The sequence below is a fragment of the Trichoplusia ni genome, chromosome 4 (genome assembly GCF_003590095.1).
Source record: "Trichoplusia ni isolate ovarian cell line Hi5 chromosome 4, tn1, whole genome shotgun sequence".
NCBI classification, from domain to species: Eukaryota; Metazoa; Arthropoda; class Insecta; order Lepidoptera; family Noctuidae; genus Trichoplusia; species Trichoplusia ni.
In genome coordinates this window covers 3,537,630-3,559,489 of record NC_039481.1, presented here as the reverse complement: position 1 = coordinate 3,559,489, position 21,860 = coordinate 3,537,630, and the positions used below count along the sequence as shown (strand labels likewise).

The 21,860-nt window shown below is 33.0% G+C and overlaps 1 protein-coding gene across 3 annotated transcripts; it reads right to left on the bottom strand.

Moving 5' to 3' along the window:
* Positions 1 to 1,681: 1,681 nt before the first annotated feature.
* LOC113492585 (1-acyl-sn-glycerol-3-phosphate acyltransferase alpha) lies at positions 1,682 to 21,485 on the bottom strand. 3 transcript variants are annotated; one of them, XM_026870091.1, is made up of 8 exons: positions 19,557 to 19,775; positions 16,279 to 16,389; positions 15,531 to 15,619; positions 12,390 to 12,523; positions 7,357 to 7,535; positions 2,765 to 2,930; positions 2,004 to 2,172; positions 1,682 to 1,847 (listed from the first exon to the last, which is right to left on the bottom strand). In XM_026870091.1, the coding sequence occupies exons 2-7, from the start codon at positions 16,366 to 16,368 to the stop codon at positions 2,009 to 2,011; spliced, it is 822 nt and encodes a 273-aa protein (XP_026725892.1). In that variant the 5' UTR covers positions 16,369 to 16,389; positions 19,557 to 19,775; the 3' UTR covers positions 1,682 to 1,847; positions 2,004 to 2,008. The 3 variants fall into 3 exon arrangements, with proteins under 3 accessions (XP_026725892.1, XP_026725891.1, XP_026725890.1); XM_026870090.1 differs by lacking the exon at positions 19,557 to 19,775 and adding an exon at positions 21,422 to 21,485 and having other exon boundaries at positions 1,769 to 2,172; XM_026870089.1 differs by having other exon boundaries at positions 1,769 to 2,172.
* Between the last annotated feature and the right edge of the window lie 375 nt (positions 21,486 to 21,860).

The following is a 21,860-nucleotide window of genomic DNA, read 5'->3' as shown; positions in this document are numbered from 1 at the left end:
CATAAACATATCTCGAGTGATTACTTAACCATACGTTTTAACCATTTTTTACTATGAACTTGGACGTAAGTCAACCTAAAAGCATTACCTTATTAATGTTTTATTTGATGAATATTTTTAATCTAAGTTTAATTTAGTTGTTAAGCCCTATCGTAGTAATCGATGCTAATCATTAACTTTATTTAGTCCTAAAAACGAAACGGACAAATATTGTAGCATTTCTACTGTTAACAATACACATATGCTCTAGAATTTATCTAAATTATGCTAAATAGAAGTGACTAAGGAGTTCAATAGACATTTCGATTTAGTTATTTTATATAATATTGGTAACAAAATAATAGCATGATTGCTGTGCCATATTAACTTCTCAATGCTCAAGTGTACAACTAATTGCTTAGTGGAATGTCGTGTAAAGTAACTGTCTTTATTACTATAATTTTGTTCTTTTATAATTAAATTTACTTATAAAGAGACTTGAACCAGACTTCCTTATTGTACTTCTTTCTATACATTCTCTCGAGATGGTCTTTGTCAGAACTTGCAAATCGATTTTAAAACACTACAATTACTGACTGAGCAGAAAGTTGTCATCAAATGTCTCGCTGTCCTTGTCTCTGTTAAGTAAAATGTAGAGACATATTGGAACTTAAAATTGTCGATCTTGATATACTATCGTTGGAGTCGTTCACGTTTATGTACATGAAGCAATATTTGCCATAAGTGTAGTCTGGAAGAAAACATTGTTCTTGCTAAACGAATAATTTATACAAAAAAAAAACGCTTGCGAAATCCTAATGTAGAGTCGAGAGGTAAGTGTCCTACAATATTTGTCTGTTTGTTTACGTCAGCGTTTTACTCATTAATATTAAGAAATCATTAGCTACTTACTGACTACAAAGGTTGTTGCATCCTAAGTCCAAAGTAAGGTCACTTAGAAACAATGCAATCAAATAATATTTTTTTAAGCTATGGTAATTTTTTAATTGAATAACATTTTTCAAAATGAATATGTTTGTATTGTTGTGTCTAAAAAACACTCGACTCTCGATTTTTGAAAAACTTTAACCTGTTGTCAAAATACTTACCATCCAATCGCGATTCTCAAGATAAGGTAGGGTTCAGGTGATTTCATATTTTTTTTTGGTTTCAGCCTTACAGAACCTATTTTTTTTTTTCATAATCTTACCTAAAATGTTTGATCATACATTTTGTACTTAGGTTGCAACATTTACCTACCAATTCCCTACTTATCTGTATTATAATATGTAGGTACCTATGGTAATGCCAAGTCATAATGAATTTGCTTTAAAGTATTAAGATGACCTAAATTCACTTATTCGAGCTCGCACATTCTTGCAAAGCTATGAAATTGTAGACATTATGTTATTTTTGTTCCTAAAGTACCAAAATCTGTCTTTAGCGTTTTTAGATATCTATCGGCGATTATGATGTATTCTAAGGTCATTAATGGATTTTATATCTAATTGTATATCAGTGTATTTGTATCTGCAAACATTGTGATGTATCTACAATACTATTAGTAATTATTATGTACTCGTGTGACAATTCTGTAGAAAAAAATACGACGATAAAATGTATATTTTTACATATTTTCGTATGTGAAATCTTTATTAAAAAGAAATCACAGGGTAAATGGTTTTTTAATGAAACATTCCTCTTTAATTTGTTATTTTTATTATATAAATACATATATCTATTGAAAAAAAAAACAACAATGTAAAGAAAGACCAATAACTAATTGTCAAATTACAATTTAGTATCTATTTCATTATACGTTTGTTTATCACAGCTCTTTAACACGTCGATATCAAATTTCTAATTACCTGTAAACGCAAGAAAAAATAAATAAGCACTACGAAATGCGACGCTAGGTACCACTTGGACTACTCCTGTCGAATCGAAATGTATTGATAACGAACCACAGTAGCTACTATCGCTACCCGAGATAATTAAACCACGATATGCTTAAATTTATGTACCTCATCTAATCAGCCTTATTGAGTAGATTGCGTCTCGCTAGCGTTTCTTTCGAGATCTTTGTGAATTCTTCTTGCATGTTGATTTGTATCTTCTCTATCAGCGCCACAATGTCTTCCTTCGCCATACCCTCAGTCTCGATCATTGGCAGAATCGATACGATGAACTCGCCTGGAATAGATAAATGTCAAAAGTTACCATACTTATACTACAAGATATAATTTAAAAACTCGATTCAATAAAATTTTTCTCCACGAAGCTCTGAAATGATTCTACTGTACCTACGTACTTTACCTTTAATAAAAACAAACTAAATTGCAATCGCTCAATTCGTTCGGGATGCCGGATGCCAAAGACGTTCAACTTACAAAAAGCCCGTCTTTTTTGCTCAGGTTATAAATAAAACTTAGGACAAATAATTAGAATAACAAAATGTTTCCCAAAAAAGTAACCAATAACTCTTTATTTTATATTCATATAAATAATAAGTACATATTTACTTATTATTTTTCTATAGAATATGGATATTTCTTAGTGAGTAAGTATTTTTTCATAAGAAAACTTAATTATCGCCTACTTTCGATACCGTCACAAGCATACATACCTTTCTATTCCTGTATTCCAATCATTCATGTTTTAAACCCACAAAAAATCTTAACATCTAACAGGATTCCAAAACGCGTATAGGCCTATTCTAACAACCCCGACGACAGGTCAAACCGGTTTGCATGCTTCGTATAATAGGGAACATATTCCCGCTCACCTGAGCCGAATTTGTGTCGCTTGCCGTCCAGATAATGGTATTTGGAAATGACAACGGGTTGTATAGGTGCGCCTGCGTCCATAGCAACGTGGAATGCCCCTTTACGGAACGGCAGCAATCTATCCCCAGAGTGCCTTGTCCCTTCAGGAAACAGCAGGAGTTTTCGCTGTGGACACAAAATGTTTAAATAAATATGTGTTACTTAAAATTCTTACAACTCACTCTATATCTGTTAATGTTCGGAAACTTAAAACTATGTCGAAAACCTTTGACTCTATTTACCTATATTAGACCAAATTATTCGTCAATTATATGCAAATTAAGTACCTTGCTATCTAATTAAATATTAAAAACTAGCACCTTTGACCTGACCAGGTGTCGCAGTCAAAAATGTATTAACGTCCGATATAATAGCCTACTCACTTTTACTTTGCTACCGTATTTTTTTATATTTGAGTCACGTATATACCATCAGTCATAATGTTGCCGCAACCTATCGGCATTTTGATTGCAACAATTGCAGTGGCAGTAACCTTGACATTGAACCGGTTACGGCTACTTTGCCTTGGTTTCAAACATAGAAATTAAGAAATCAATTTCAAAACAGAAAATATATATTCGTTTTTCAGATTGACATTTAATAGATATTTACATTTTCGTATTTATATTTATAACGATCGCCTACTTGAATGAATAATATGAACATGTAGCAATAAAGTCTGTTATTTTTAATCTATTTTCCTGTAGCTAGCTCTATACTTCCTGAAACGATTATGAACTATGAACTCCATAATAATATTATGTTATTCTAGTTTGTCCTTCGTTCTTATCGCGTTTTGCTAAATATCTGTTTACGATGAAGCATCCGATGCGTAATCCGTACTCTTATTATTTACCAAGTAATCATTTTCGTGTATTATTCAAATGTCAAAAACATGTCAACGAGGAATTCAAATACGAAAACCAACACCGCCTTACATATACTTGTACGGTTCACCTACGTCCTGCCAGTAATAAATATGACGACTCTCAAAGATTAAACATGTATGTTATCTTATTAGATCTGCCTAATACGTCACTTTAGTTCTAGCCAAGGGTTAACGCTTCCCTACCCTCTTTACTTACAAAACATAGCTCAGAAAAGAGCGTTACCTACTTTTGTGTCTCGATCAATGAAATCAGGCCTATTAATCATGGATATTAATTGTAATATCTATGGACAAACATTTTTTCCAACATAATATAATTTGATACTAGCGGACAAAAATGTTAAGCAGTGAAAACAAAAAATTGTTACGAAAAGGCCATCTACAGAACAAAAGCCGTATGTAAAACACGATTTATTTCCATAGAACTGCAGTTATTCGTACTGAAATGGTCGAAAGTCAAGGTCGATGCCAAGGGGAGTTTAAAGAGGTTTAAACTGCCCTCGTAAATTATTTATTAAGCAAACAACGATCTTTATTCATAGAGCGGTATTTCGTGTTGACATTGTACCAGAATAGCTCACTTGCTAAACTTTCGAAATGAACTGCTAGTGGCGAATAAGTGATTAAGGATGCTATATACGAAAGATATTGGAGTACTATGTACGCGTAGATAGTAGCGAAATTATTAATCTCTTATCTACTTATTAATTGATTATTTCATGACAATGGTTTCCTTTTTTTAATAAATCTGTTCATTATGAAAATATGATTGATATAAATAAGGTAGCGGATGTTTGTAGATTCACAAATGTGTTTGTTATTCAACAATAGGGCAAGCAATTATAGTTTCTGTGAGTAGGAATCTCGCATCGATACGATAAAAGAAATTAGAATTAACGTATGTATGCAATTTTACCTTGTGAATAATTATCATAATAGCTAGTAATCTATAATAGATCAAGGTTGATTTTTTTACCCCAGTTAAAGTGTTTGTTAAAACTTTTTTAATTGTTATAGTGGCTTTTGCAAAAGGTTTTGCACTAAAGAAAGTGTGTGGCCTGTTGTAATGTGCTAGTATTGTTAACTTACAGAAAATGGGATACTTACAGACCCATAATTTCTTGATTGTATAAAATAGTGTTATAGAAAATACTCAGCAGTATTTTCACGATACTGGAGTCAAACTACGTTGCTGTAAGAATTAACTTCTACTAGTTAATTCACCACACAACATACGCACAAGCGCTGAATAAATTATTACTTGCGTAGCTGCGTAGAGTCCAGACAGCCAGTCTACGATTTAATAGACAGTCATGGTCAATCTTGGCTACATGATTAGCCGAATGGTGGTGGGTAGATCACCACGCCAAATCCACTGTGTGCTAAGTGTCGCAGGTTCGATCCCGTAAGACATGTATTTTTGTGGTTCATTAATGCTTGTTCTCAATCTAAGTGTCTGTCACGTTGAATGTTTGTGAAAACACTCGTGTCACAAGGATTTAATTTCCTTAGTACTGCAGCTGTTTTTTAAACTAAAAAGAAGGTTAGATATATAAATTGTAAGAAACTTGTTACTTCCTTGCCTCAATCTTTATTGTTTGTCCAAAAGCAATTTCATTATATTCGTAGGTACCTACGTAACTTTTTGAATAAAATATTATAGAGTGTTAAGCAATCTATTGAATACTACCTACGTATAATAATAATTTAAATTGCCAGTATATAATTGGACTATTAAAACCCGCATCACAAGAAATCAGTTCAAAGATCAATTTTAATTGAAGCTAGAATAATGTTTTACTCTTTGGACTGTGACACACGATGACTTGACCTGTAGACTTTGTATCCGCACGAGAATATACATACATAAATGCATTGCCTTGGAAAGGATGCAAGACCCGACTCACATATTTTTCTCGCTCTCATTGTGGACCATCACTTTACTGATGTAGTAACCAGAAGTATAATCAAGAAAATATGTACTAAGATATTATACAATCGTTAAAAACACACCTATACTGTAAAATTTCAAATTGTCGTTAGAATAAATGCTCAAAACGGACAAACACCTTCTTAAAATACCATCGTCCATTTAACCGTAGCCTTAAAAGGGTATTTGTGACTGCCAAACAATGGCGCAAAGATCATTGAGACGAAACAGACGAAATATTTGTTCTAAGATATTAAACATGGCTTTAGAAAATGTCGTAAACTTCCTTCCTATTCATTGGCGATTAGATCATGCGCTATGACGAAGTGTACCTTTAACGCCAGACAAGTACAAGGCCGCATTGTTTGCAGGACTAATAGACGTGCCGTGGACAAAACACGTACCGACACTACCTAATCATTCTGAGGAGCGCATGTCAATCCTAACAAAAACTCGCCAAAATGAACCTTATTGTATTGAACTAAGGGCGTCGTTATACGTGCCGCTACGTCTGCAGGAAAATATGTACGCTGAATATAATCATAATATTGACTAATACAATAAAACTTGAAGGTTTAGAAATCGAAAACTATCCCCACTTCCAACGGGGTATTTAAAAGGTGTTTTATGTAATCTGATACGGTACTAAAATATTTTACGTCAACACTTTTACGGCAAAATAGTTTTTAAAGGCGTAGTACCTACCTATTTAACCTATATAGCTATACATATAAGTATCTGACAGAAATTAATACCTAAGGCCAAAATGTGCCAAGGTAGAGTTCTGTCTTAAAATTATAAGTACTTATTTCATGCAAAGGATTTTAAATTTTTTTATTTTAAATTTTACAAAATAAAAAAGAAAAGCTGTCATAACAATATGTATAGATTAAATTGCAAGTATGCAAAAGATATTCTGCGGCATGTTGCAATGTAATAACGGGTATGAAGGTTGATGAAAGCAAATAAAAAAGTTATTATTTTATAATAAATATACTATTTATAACAAAACTTTGCAATTTACCTATAATACTTTTTGTATTTCTGTAATTTTAAATGATCGTGAAGAGTATTTGTGGTGTGCATTAATACTAATGGGTACGAACCTTAAAGAGTTATGTATTAATTATTATTTGTTTCCTTAATTCACATTCCTGGCTTGTGATAACAATTCGACAGCTGACTCAATCAATTACGTCATTGGCATGCATTTGAGCACACAAATTAATTTCGATAATACCTATCTTTAAGTATTTGGCATATCTATATTGTAAGTTTCTATATTCTTATACAAAAAAAGGTAGAGTAAGGATAGACTGACGTACCTATATTATTTCAAAATCGAAGAAGTCACCATGAAAAAAAAATGATACTGAAATTTTTGAAATCGAGGTTTTAAGTTATTGGTAGGTCCGAGGATGAGATACATATATTATGTAGGCGATATAAAAAAGATAGCAGGAATAGGATGGATGCAAAGGGTAAGAGAGAATACAGAATGGCATATACAAATGGGAAAAGACACCCAGTTATTCAAGGTAGATATTAATGATGACGAATTGAAATACCTATATATTAACAGACCTCATCACTACTATATTAAAGTAGGTAAACGAAAAGCTTGGCCAAAATCTAAACTTTTTAAGTCTGCACTTTTGGAATATCAACTGTATTACCGCATCTTATACATAGATATATACTCGTAGTACAAAGATATATGTGCATATATTTACCTTCTGGTTCTTGATAGCATCGACTTGCTTGTTGAGGGCATCGCGTGCTGTTTGGGCGCCTCTGTCTATAAAAACTGTGCCCCATAGCCATGTCGCAGTGCCGAAGGGTACAAGGTACTGTAGCGATCTCTTTGCAACCACTGTACATCGAGACATGAGCGGCCATATTACTGCTAACGCTGAAACAGAACGGAAAGATTTTGAACTGTGTTAATTAAAAGAGTATTTAGTTTAATTATGGTGCTTATAGTTCATAATTAATATAATATAGGTATGTATTTGACCAAGGTAAAGACTACTTCTTATATGGAGCAGAGCCGAGCATTGATTAACCCGTTTGCTAGACACACGTCTACGTTTCATAGGCTAGGGGTCTAATAATCAACCATTCGTATGAACAAAGTTTCAATTTTAAAGACTAGCAAAAATGTACGAACCCAATCAAAAAGTTTTATTAGCAAAACTGAGGATATACCACTAATTCTTAAAGTAAGGTAGTATTGCTAGTGTGGAAAAGAGATGTCGCTCTACACCATGTAGCGTGATGTCACGCTTCTACAATATCATTTAAAAAAACTTTGAAAAGTCGCACTAGTCTTTCTATATTGCGTTGTTGCTCTTCAAAAAAAACAAAAAAGAATCCGTCTTCAAGGACAGACAATGATTATTGCGGTCATGACTAGGTAATGTTTGCATATAAGGAGATAACGACACGGTCTAATGGCAATAATTCTGTGTAATTTGGACAATCAAACACATCTCGTTATGATAGCAGTATTTTAAAAGATATTTACCGCATTTATTCGTAATAGCAGACATCGTGCCTGAATAACTAGGTTAGGCTAGGTATGTACAATGTATAGAGGCCCTGACTGCCTTGTCGTGAGTTTGATTCCCACCCAGGACAAATGCTTGTGTTATGAGTACGGTCATTGGTTACGCATGCATTAAATATATATAAATGAGTTTATCCGTTGTCTAGTGCTCACAATAGAAACTTTACTTAGAGACTAGATGCAAGTATTTCAATATGTGAAAAATATATATGTAAAATAATTAGGTACGTGTCGGGGATTAGATTAATAAGAATCCGTCACTAAATCAATTCAATTCATCATTACACTGCTTATAGATATTATTACATTCAACTGCTTTCTTTTATCAAGGACTAGCTGTTGCCCGTGACTTCGTTCCCGTGGGTAGAAGAAGATGTAAGTTATGATTTATACCCGTCCTGTTTTTTCTCACATTTTCCATTGTATCTTCGCTCCTATTAGTCGCAGCGTGATGGTTTATAGCCTAAAGCCTTCCTCGATTAATTGTCTACTCAACACAAAAAGAATTTTTCAATTTGGACCAGTAGTTCCTGAGATTAGCGCGTTCAAACAAACAAACAAACAAACTCTTCAGGTTTATATATTAGTATAGATATAGATTACCTCAACCGATTGAGTAAACATGATATCAGAACATAGATAATAATAAGTTGGCGGATATTATGGTAAAAAGTAAGTATTAATAATTGGCTAGAAAAGTTTTTCTTACATGTATACCTAATCAAACTATAAAATATATAACAAAATCCCAAAAAGATATAAAGATTTAAAAAATAACTTGTTTAAAATAAAGCTTAAAGATATGTTAATAAAAAAGGGATACTACAGTGTTCAAGAATTCTTAGATGATGTGGATATATAACCATCTTAATTATGTTTGTATACGTGCCTACTTTATTACTATGTTATCAATTAGTGTAAATTCAATTTTCAGTGTTAAACTTCAAATATTTGTATGCCGGTCCCGGCTAGATATAGCGGTCATTTCCATTGATGTAACACCTATTTACTACCTATGTTCTACGAATAAAGACTTTGTATTTGTATTTGAAAAAAATCTATAACTATTATAACCACAATGTTATCAATACGATTGCTACATTAAATTTCGTTGTAATTTGTGTGTAATTTAAATAAGCAGAATCATCAATGAGCATGAGGGTTTTAGGGTTCCGTATCGAAAAGGTAAAACGAACCCTATTACTGACGGTCCGATGTCTGTTTATCCATCCTTCACCAGATAAATAATGTATTTCTATTGTCGCTATAACAAATAATTAAAAAAAAAATCGAGGTTAAGCAATGGTTGTTACGGACGTCACGGTCATAATTTTGGCGATGGGAGACAAGAAAATTTAGGGATAGTTTGGTTAAGACTATCTGTGCGGATCCCTCAGTTCCGCGTATCAGACTTGCACTTGACCGGTTTTTGTTATTGAATCATACGTAGGTGTAAAATACTTGAAGATAACGATATTTATCACATCGTATAATAAATAGGAATTCCGAAACGGATCTAATAAATGCGACCTCCTTACAGATATCTAGAAATTTACACATATATCTTAGCCTAAATAATTAAGATATCACATTTTTATTCAAGATTTTAACATAAAAGGTTTAGAAACAGAAATAAACTATGTAGGTATGCTAGATATATAAGCATATTTTTTTTTATTCCGTCATACGGTTTTCTTTCGTTTGCTAAATCAGAGGTTATTGACACCTGACCTTGCCGTTTTGATAAATATGTATTAATATGGAATATTTCGATAAGTATCTATGTAACTAGATCAGTGGGTTGGGACTATTGTTTTAATTTGCGTGAATTGATCGTGAGCACTATGCTTTTTTAAAAATATTCCAAAAACTCCTGTCTAATAACGCCTCGGAATCCTTTTTAACCGCCAACGCAAAAAGAGTAATGTGATATATAAATTTCACGAATGTGATCTGAAGTGTATGTTTGTCTTTTTGTGTCATCATAGCTCCCGAACGGATATATCTAGTAAGTCAATAATAATGTAAATTAAGTAAAATATAGATATAGATGCTTTAGTTTCGTAATCACTACAAACAACGAGTCGAGTCATTGATATACTCTCACTTGACCAGATCGGATTTCTGTGTCCTATTTTTTTTTCTGGCGTGTCAGCTATGTCTTGTTACAAAATGTCATCTAAATTGGTTCAGCTGTTGGGGGTGAAAAGGTAACAAACATTACCCACACACCCACAAAATTAGTGTGACTGTGAAATAAATAGTCGCATATATTTTGTCCTAAGATAATTTATGTAAAAATTGGACTCTACGTACGACAGTTAATTTTTTTGGTTTGAATAACGTCATAATTATAAGTGTACGCAAGCGTTCTAGGTAATTAATTAATAATTGTCTTTAAAAGTGTGAAAATATTATATCTTATCACGTCAGATAAATAATTAGCGAATAATCCTGCAACAATATCTCGATTTCATTTTAAGCCTAGCACGGGTAAAGAAAACTTTGGAAATATCTAGAATGTGAAAACAATGTATATACATAATATTATGGAATTATTCAAACAAAAAAAAGCAGTCGATCCTGATTATTATACATAACGCCTATTTATATAACGCATATTATATTTTCTACATAAAACAATAAATCGATTTTTTATTATTTTACCAATAGAAAGTTTAGCAAGTATATTAAATTTCCGCTTATTCCCCGTAATTTTGATGCCGTTTTTACATTGACAGGTCACTTTATTGCAAGCCATTATTCAGTGACGGTTTTACGTCATCATTTATCCTCAATATGATGGGATGTTTGCCACTTGCAGGAATTACAACATAGGCTTAATCTCATCCCCGTATTGTAACGGACACGAAAACTATACGGGTGAAACTATGAGGAAACACTATTACTATAAAATTATAGATTAGTTTAAAGTAGGCAGTCATCATGCATCGGATAATACAGGAAGCCGTAATACCTGTAATGTACAATGGATCATTTGATTGTGATTACAATAAACTAAATTGCTATGTTTATGCAAAATTATTGTACAAATCTGTTTTTAAAATCACTTGGAAACAATACAAAATTGCTTTTTACGCAATCCCTCATTAGATTAATGGTGATAGGTTTACAGAAGCGGACACCTAACCTAAAGTATAATTTAAGAGATTTTTTTTCTCGGTAGAACTCCGTTAATTTTTGCCTCTTTTTTGATAGCTTCTTAATACTCGCTAAGCAGTTTCGATCTTTTTATGGGAATTATGTTTATGTGATACACAAATAATTGTTCTTCGAACAGATGTTCTTTTGAATACCTATCCGTACAACAAACCCTCGTCCCGTGACAGATGGGATGTATTTCCCCGATATATATTAATTGGTACCTTCAGGTTAAACTCGAAAAAGCCATTTGTCAAAAATTAGAATTTTGCCTCTCGAAATGAATTCAAAAATGAGTTTCATCAGTTTTTTATATACCTTTAACAGGGTTCTTAAATACGCTTTGTTTTCGGAACTGCTCTAAGTCTAATAAGTCACGCAAGGCCCACTGAAACCTGAGCTAGGCATATATTTGCGTGATCACACATATCTGTCTGTGTCTAAGTCCGGATTGATAAGATATTGATATTGCGTTAAACCCATCCAAGTTGTGGAAGAAATAGCTTATGTGGATTTTATCTAAATCCCACTCTAAAAAAAACTACTTACATTAAGCTTGTAGGCGTAACCTAGTTTTTTATACGATCTTCAAACTGTCATTTATCTCATCTAGGTCTTTTTTATGACTCCCGCAGTTAGGTTGCTTGTCCTACGCGAGTATTAAACCCGCGACTCTTCGTTGTTAGTAGATTTGGCATGGTGATCTATACCACTTGGCTACAACGTAGACAAGCATTCTAAATACCTACCCATCCTCTAGAACCCAATTATAAACCTTTTATTTTGTTTTCGGAAGCATTAAGCTTCTATAGTCAAATTCATGCTACCAAGTTCATCGCATATTTACACTTTTAACAAAAAACGAACGTTTTAGCTGGAACAGTCTAGAAAGTAAGCTTATCTTAATTTTTTTTCATAGTAGCTGATGATACCGTCATGGCAGAAGTCATCCAGCGCATGCGCGAGAAATTCTGTAATTACCGTTTCACTTCAAAATCGAAAAACAATGATAAAGTCTAAGCAAATTTATCATACCATATAGATCCAGGCTACTCTGGTGGTTTAACAGTACGACGGCTCCCCGACTATTGTCCACGTTCTCCAAGCCCCGCACCTTCCATCGAAGACCGAGTATCCTCGCGAAGGCTCTCAGAAACAAGGCCGGTATTCTGAGGATAGATGAACATCATATTATAATGTACTCTATTTTAAGAATCATAAACTTCAATGTTACTCGACCCCTACATTTTTTCTCAAATGGAACCGTGGATTCCACAGATTATATTTTCGAAAAACATGTTTTCAATCATCAAGGTAATTTAATTTGAAGCCCTTTTTATTTAATGACAAATTTAGACATTAATACTTGGTTTGAAATTTCGTAGACAATAAGATGATGAAGGATTAAAAGCTGGTTACTATAACTACAAATATTAGGCGCGTTTATATCTCAAAAAAACGGTTAGCTTGTTTAGATTTCTTCAACTTGAATCTCGAGAATCAATTGGTAGTTATTGTTGAATTAATGATTATTTTGCGATAAGTAATTAAAATGGCATATCTAATATCATAATTTGTACATTAAACTATCCCAACAAACTCATAACTCACTTTACGAATTTCGATTACTCTCGAAACTTTTTGCAGCAGAAATTTTATTACCAAATTATGATAAACAGAACTGAGCTGACACTTGGACGTGCGATATGTGGGCCTCTTATCTAATTACTCACTAGCACAGTTTATTTAATTTGACTAATTGGTATGAACTTTCTCTGTATACACGTCCCCATTTGCATGTCACTTCCGAAGCACGATAATAACATAATAACGATTGTGTACTATACAAAAATTGACTGAACGATAAATTTAATACTCAGATGTACTTTTTTAAGACTTATATCATAAAAAATGGAATCTCCTGGTTTTTAACAACTGTTTTCTAATCATTTTTTGAAACCCTTCACCCTGGGCATGACGGAAGCAGGCGAATCATCCTGCTGAATTATATTTTCAGCTGCGAACCTTTAAGTCCCAATAATACCTTGCCTATAAACTAACAAAACAAATTAAAGCTATGACGTAACAACTGTTTACGTTTTCGCAGCAAATGTTGTCGAAATTCAAAAGATTTTTACAAAGAAACGTGGGGCGAATTTAATTAGAAGCATTAGCAACAAAAAGAGTTCAATCCACTTTCTTATTCTACAAACATATCGCGGCTAAATAGGTGAGTATTGTTTCAAAATGTTTTGTTTTCCTGGTGTTAAAGTGCAGTGGCGCAATCAAAACAACTTGATTACGAAATAGTGTCATTGAAGAGTCATTTCAACTAGGAATACACAATTTTATAGTAATAGTTTCTAGATCAATAAGGCTCCGATCATACTACGATGGGAGATAAATCAAAAGTGACAATCACGTGTGCGATTTTGCTCGTAGACCGCGACGAAAGAAACAGTGGTATCACAATTGCTTTGCATGTCTGATTTACTCTACATATGAAGTTACTTTTTCAACTTTGAAAGTTACGCTACGATTTTCTTCAGCTCTACAATCTTCTTATACTACTATTTCAGCCTCTTTTTTCCTTCACGGATAGCCGAGTGGTGCAGGTTATTAACACGCCTAATCTGCGGTGGGCAACGTGCTTTAGGTTCGATCCCCTTTATACATACGTATTACTTTATAGATTTTATAAATTAAGCAAATTACCTATCCGCATCATTTGTCCTTACACAAATTCCTACCTACGTATCGACTTTCCGTGATGGTGTTACGTAGTTCTGTCCCACGGGAAAAAACATATGTAAATTTTTGTATATGACTACAATAACAATATATGTATCGCGCTATCGATGTAATTAGGGGTTTGGCGTCCGTAGTTAATATTTGAACTAAGCAAACTGTAGATACCTACTGTACTGTCTGTTATGCTTAATTAACTATCTTGACTTTAAACATACAGAAAATATTTAGTTGTGTATTTTAATAAATAGGTACAATTCGGACACCTTGATTGTTTTTTTGATGTATTATAAAAAAAACGACGTCCATTTTTCACATCATTCAGTTTTACCTGTCCTGTTGTCTATCATCAAATATGGACGTGACGTAGAGCTGGTATGATGCTGGAGCTGGAAGGCAGCCATAGGAGATCCGCATTTTTTAAACATTCAATATATACATTGTCACCGCGTCGACTATTACTTTCAAAATACAATTGAATGACTCATATAAGAGTACTTGAAATAATCTTATCTTGTGTTCATTTAACCAGCTCGCTAATATTTTTTAGTGGCCTGCGTAAATATTGATCAGTCTTTATTCACTGGCCTTCATTACCTTTGTGTTTACGTCACTCCTCACGATGTTACTCAATATAGTTATCTATAATACTTTCCATAGATACCTAGCTAATAAATATAAGTGCATTAACGCCAGGTAAAGTTGTAATAAACATTTGTCGTTTTCATACAAAAGTACCTAGTACCTTGTAGAGCTATTTCATCGTATTTATAGCGAGAAGTAAGTTTTGTGACTTTGTGAGGACAAATCGAATTTTTAAACTCTTTACTCATAGAAAACGATTTTATTTTTTATATTCTCTTTTTTATAGTATATTTTTGGGATTATTATAAATAAATAAATAAATAAATATTCCACAACTTTCACACAACGCCGTCTAGTCTCAAACTAAGCAGAGCTTGTATTATGAGTACTAGACAACTGATAAACATACTTATATATTTCTAAATACATACATAATATAGATAAATTACACCCAGAGACAGAAATATCGTCAGGTACCTATTGATTCTATGATTGTATGAAGTTGAATTGCAACGCATTGCCATACAAAGAAGCGGATAACGTAGCACGTCGGTTCAGGTTTAGTCAGTATGAAGCTGACACTACCCATTTCCTCCACTGAAGGAGTGGGTTTCCATGAGAATCCCCAACCTTTCCAAAAAAGGTATTGATTCTATGCTAGCTATCCCAATCATTTCGGAAACGTCAAATACGTTGCGTCTGAAGGATGCGGGTGGCCAAAAATGGCATCGCTAATGCCGCCTCCACGTAAAAGAAAATGTGTTTAGAATTATAAACGAATTGGCATGAAATAATGCGTTTGTAATTATGTGTATAACTGTAACGTAGGAAGAAAATACTCACAGCGCATTTCTTGGGTCAAAAGGTTTCAACAACATGAGTGGCACCGGAACTGTCGCGAATATCAGTGACATAACGACGAACAATGTGAACTAAAACAAAAATAATATATTAGATGAAGAAAAATACTAACTGCAATTTTTTAATTGTCAGGATAGAGCAACTTTTACTTAATTTTCTCTATAAGAAGCTATTTTTACAGTTTCGCAGTTTAAATAAATATCTATATTGCAATGCCTCTTCTTAAAAAAGTTTATAAACATTTTATTCAGCAAGTACTAACAAATCTCTGCTCAAAAGTCTGTTTGGGCTTCAAAACGATTAATTACAGGGTAATCGAAACAAATACATAAAAAATTGAGTAGCTGTTTACAAATTAAGATATCCAATTAATAACTTCTCACAATTAACGTCAACGTTATGTTTGATTTCCGTTTATCATTTATTTTATGTTTATCAGATCCAAGTAAATTCATAACAAGCTATAAAAGCTTTAAAATTTTATTGGTACCGTCAACATTTGGTAATAATTTAAAAATATTGAAAGTTACTTTCTATTGAATAACATGACTCTTTAACTGCGATTAAAATATTTACGTTTTGTTAGATGATAATACTTCAGTTGATCAAAGACCGCAAATACATGATAATATCTTGGTCTTTAATAAAACTGAAGGAAGAAATGAATAAACATCACATTCTAATTACAAAGCATACATTAATATAAAACTGAAAGTAAGTACAAACATACCTTTATATAATATCTGGCAATGGAACTGATTGTGAAGAGTATGATGAGCAGAGCCATCACACATCCCAAAACAACGTTGAAGGCCGACATTTTGGGAACTCCTTGATAAACCTATAGACAACAAACACTAAGAGTTATTTTTTTGCCGGCATAGATTACCTAAATACAAGACAAATGTAATCGTGTGGATTATATTGACAGCATTGTGTACCCTCCGATAAACTGAGAGAACTGAGCTCTTAATTGATAACATAAGTCGATATGTCATTGCCCAGTTTATGATGACGTAGAAATTGTCCTTATTTAGCATACTGACCACTCAACGTGCTACGTACTCTCATTCCATTGTAAGGTAGCAATGAATATTAATGCACGTTTAACGATTTTAATCCTATTGTTTATTGCTTCTAGCACCAATGTATTACTACTTTGTTACGTTAATTAAAAATGAACTACTTAAATAATAGTTGAAGCATTTTATGAATTTCTTGTCTAAAATGATTATTGTGGTAGAGCAAACTTATGTAGATATGTCTCGTTATGAATGTAAAAAACAAAAAACGAGAATAGATCTGAGTAAACATTTTCTCAAAAATTAAAAATCAATAACTTAGGTGCAAATAAATAGTATTAAGTTATTGATATTAATTGTTAATAACTTTGAATTTTGAACAGTGTTATCTAGGTACAATCTAGGTCAATCTTTGATACAAATTGATATAAAACTGATACTAATTTTATAAATACGACATTTAAACCACTTTGCTATCATAGCTGAGCAATTTCGAACTTAAAAAACGATACAGAAAGTACCATAGTAAATTATTCACTTGTCGTCCACACAAGAAAACAGTTCAATTAAAGAGTGATTTTCAAGAAAATACACCTCGAGACATTTATCAGTGCGTTCAATTTAATGTATTATTAGCAATTTCGTAAATGATATAAAAATTATATATTTACGCTACATATACACATACTATACAGTTACTTTAACAATTTGGTGGGAGCAATTATTTCTCTGTCTTTTGCTCTTTTTTTAAGGGATTCGCGAAAAAATACCAGGTACGATTTCTTTAATAAAAACCGCTGTAGATGTGGGAGAAAGATGCGGCTCTACGAATGGCAGGCTCCCGATTGTAGGTTACAAGCACTGACTTTGTTATCCAATAGCATAATACTAACAACTCTATAATTACTTAACTACGATATTACTAAAAGACTCTACATTTTACTTTAGGTAAGAAATCCTAATATCTGCTAATAAATAACAAATAATAAATTATCGGCTATCTACGGAAATCATTTAAAACCGGATAGCATTTACACAAAAAAAGAAGATATAAATTTCACAGGTGGAAACATAAGTTCTAATATGGTAGGTTTATGGTTACGACTATAATTATAATTTCACTCCTAATTTAAACTTTTCGTATAGGGTTTATAATTTCATTAAAATTACAAATAACTCTAGACTCCTCCAGGTTTCGGTTGATCGAAAGGATGCCAACCCTGCTCTTCCTTGATACCTGTACACGTGCTACGCGTAACTCTACACAACTGTGACTATACTACGTAGAAACAACAAAAAAATACGAAGAGGTACTACTACTATTATTTCTTTACCAAAAAAACATAAACTGGAAGAAGTAGATTAACCTTTTTTTTTTTTGAAAATTGATGAAAAATGTTGTGTCGTCACAGGCAAACTCTGCTCAAAGGAGAGATGTGTTTATTTCAATGATTTACGAAAAATTGTGATGTTGTGATGACTTAAATAAATGTTATCTTTATATACCCCAAATAAATAATCTCACATGATCAAAATTTAACATTTTCACATAGCAACATAATCTGTTAGTGCGTCTAGTTCAAACTGATGTTTTTGTTTACTTGATAACTAGTCAGTAGCTCTTTACATCGAAGTAGATAAGTACCCGTATATTATTATAAACATTAGGTAGCTGTGTGTAATTCTATTTCCTCAAACTATAAATAGATATATCTTATTTGTTAAGGAAAGCTTTGTATTTAAATATAATTAAGTAAATCGTCACGTAGCGTCTAAGTTTTCGACCCACCTTGCTTCCTATTCTAGCTAGTATTTTTTTATCAATGTAGAGCATATTACGTACAAATATTCCTTACTCTCACCCTAAGGTATACTTAATAGCACCTACCCACTACGATAGTTACTTAACAATTTTTTTAAAAGATAAAAGGTACCTAATATTGGAACATAACATTCTAACGCCAATCATTTAATTGTTGCCAACAACTTTCATAACTTTTATTTAAAAAGTTATTGTAATTTAATTTAATGAAATTAATTTAGAAATTGTGTTATTGATTAGGGTACGTTCGATTATCTCAATAATGAGTGTTGCTGATTGGAAACTTATTTACAATAATACATTATCACTACACGTGAGTTTCGATAACCCCACAGCTGACCATTATCACGCAGTAGACATACAGTGATTAACTATCTACTTTTCTACATATGGATTAATTAACTTATACCTAATTAATCTCGAACTAAAGAAAAACATTTTCTGTATCTTAATCCGGTTGAAATTTCAATGTTATCAAGAGCATAACGATAACCACTGACTTTTTCTTAATACCTAGACTAATTGATTGTTTTTTTTTTCATCAATATTTTTTTAGGCAGTGGAAAAGTGAAATCATATTTGCCAACAATTTAGATTCGAATTAAAATTAAAACAACACTTAACTAACGATGATTACAAAAAATTCTTACTTAATTTTTCACACGCCTAGCCTTAGTTAATCGTTGACTGGGATTCTGCTTGTTAATTAGTAGATTTATGAATATATAAAGTTGATTAGCCTTTCAGAAACCTATCTAGAGCATTCTAGAGTGCTCTATACCTTTTTTCTTAGATAGAACATATTCTACAGATCACCTAGATAGAGCTAAAACAAAACTCTTCACGTAGGGAATTTTTCTAAAGTCTCAAAAATCTCTAAATGTCAAGTATTTCGGATTGAAAATGTATATGCGCTAGATTTGATGATTTAAATGTTTAAAAAATTGGTCACTGTCTAGATTTCAGCCTACTTCAAGCAAGTCGAACGAAAACAAACTTACATAAATACTAAAGTCTTAAGGCTTCCTTCACCGAGGCTTTTGTTTCCCCTTAATAATTTAAAAATGATAATGATATGACAGGACATGCATTTCTGTATTTTTTTTTCTCACTATACTAGCAATAAAAATGTCTTGAAGTAAAACTACTAACTATTGTACTTACTTTATGACCGTACCATAAAACACCTCGTCGTATAACTCACATATGCAACAACATTAAAAATCTAATATTCACTAAACATAAATTTTATTTTTATTTGATATGGGACCATTGAAGCCGCGATGTGTTCGGAGCCCGCGCGTTCGTGACACGACCTCCCCGCCGACAAACAACAACAACACTGAACACTGAACCACGCAGACCACACTATGAACTTAGAATAACATCGACCTACTGAATTAATGCACTGGACGCACCATGCGTCAGCATGATTACGATTAGCAACGATAACACGTCCACGCTGACACATGCAACACTTACCACATAAGATAGGTAAGTATGGATAATTAAAAATATAGGCCAACATTATTATTCAAAAGGATTAAATATTTTACTTTATCTAGGAATCAACCGCTATCTAGAATATTTCGTCAGATATCTTGACGCAATTTATGATGTGTGATGACACCTTTATTGAATGAGTGATAAAACTTGTTTCGACATTCAGCGAAAGTAAATTCTTCGGACAAATCTTAAAATTAAGACTAATTTCGTACACTACTACAGAATTTAAAACTTATTCAAGTTGACCCGCATTTATGGTTGTGCTCTTTGAGCGGGAGTTAATTTAAAAAGCTCTGAAAATAAAGAAATCGGTTTCCCCTTTTACGAGCTACGGTACCACGGTACCACAGATGCATAGCGATTAAACTTTTAAAACATACCCTCTTTTAAAGAGCTCATGGTCTTGAAAGGCTAAATCTAAGTAATTTGGCAAAACATGTTTAAGAACCATCGCTAGAAAAACCTCTTTTAATTGGAAAAAAACGCATCAAAATCGTTCAACCGCTTAAGTGTTACGGTGCCACTGACATACACGCAGCAGTCAAACTTATGAAAATCCTGTTTTATCGTCAGGGGTTAAAAACTAGCAAGCATTATACTCGCTGAAGTTTACTATAAATAAAAAAACAGAACAATAAACTGTCGAATAGACTGTAAATATAATCGAAAGGTCAACTAGTTTAGTTAATGATATGACTCTACAAAAATCGCATCCAAAGTCTGAAGTCAGGAATTTGCGTAACAGTTTTACGATCTTAACATTTATGGAGCATAAACATTCACTATTTTCCTTCATCACTTCAGTACAATGAAATGTCTTCATACATGTCTAACGGTAAGTTATGCCGGTGAACGTAAACATGGAACACGTGCAGTGTGCATACCATGCAGCACCCGATACCTAGGTATAGTAGGTATACCTACCTACGTGAGCACATATTACATCATCCATAGTATGATGCATATAAGATACTCCCCACCTCTGCATACACTCTTCAGTTGTGGGAAAGAGACACTGCTCTACATGGCGTCGTTGCCGTCTGGCTTCGACATCTGCGATATTGTAGTAAAAGGACTGCTTCGGACAAGATCTATTACCACGTGTTTTTGTAACTGATTGTTCACCTCTACTCGTAACTTTTGCAGTAATGTTCAGTAGCGAATTCTTGACTGTTAAAATAGTTTTTTGTAGTGAATGTTGGTTGGGTCATTTTTTTAAGTTAGAGTGAGCGTAAAATTCCATAACACCAATATATGTAGAACTAGCTGCAGATAATAGAACAATCAAACTGCCTTCGATTACCTAATCCAAAGTAATTTACAATTATAAAAAATCAATAAACAGCATTTCGAGTGCATAGATAGCCCAGTAAGCCCAGTGGTTACCACACCAAACCGCTGTTCTTAATTTAATACACAAGTTATGCTCTATGTCTGTACAGTGGAAGGGGAAACACGATTGTAAGTAGCAGCAACTACACTAAATAGGTCTTTTACTGAATTCAATATTTAAAGATAATAACTTGATGATGCGGTCCCTCTTGTAGTCAGGACGTTTCTGCGATATGTCTGCCGTTGGGGGTGTGGCCACCCGCTCACCAATATCTGCCACCAAGCAGTATTGCTGTACAGCAGTGTTCCGGTTCGAACCCGCCAGGGAAATAATAGGAGAAAGTAAATATTTTGTGAGGACCTAAAACAAAACAAGAATAGTTTGTAATGTAATGATTTGTGGAGATAATGTAAGTAGGTAGTTGATTGTAATGATTATAGTTATTTTTGCTCCTTTTCTGAAAATACTTGTTACGCATTTTTAGGGGGCTGAAAAAAAACAGATGTCCGAAGCACGTAGGCCAGATAAAGCATACAAAAATGTAAATAAACGATTTTCCCACTCCGGAATCGAACCCGCAGTATATAACTTTCACCACTTACTTGGATGTTAACTTGGTAACGCGATAT

Excerpts from the sequence above, each read along its gene's own strand:
- LOC113492585 (XM_026870090.1), bottom strand. The coding sequence starts at position 16,368 with ATGTCGGCCTTCAACGTTGTTTTGGGATGTGTGATGGCTCTGCTCATC. Across the intron at positions 7,536-12,389 it reads GAGTAGCCTGGATCTATATG|CGTTAGCAGTAATATGGCCG; the intron begins GTATGATAAATT and ends GTTCTGTTTCAG. Across the intron at positions 2,931-7,356 it reads ATGCTATCAAGAACCAGAAG|CGAAAACTCCTGCTGTTTCC; the intron begins GTAAATATATGC and ends TTGTGTCCACAG.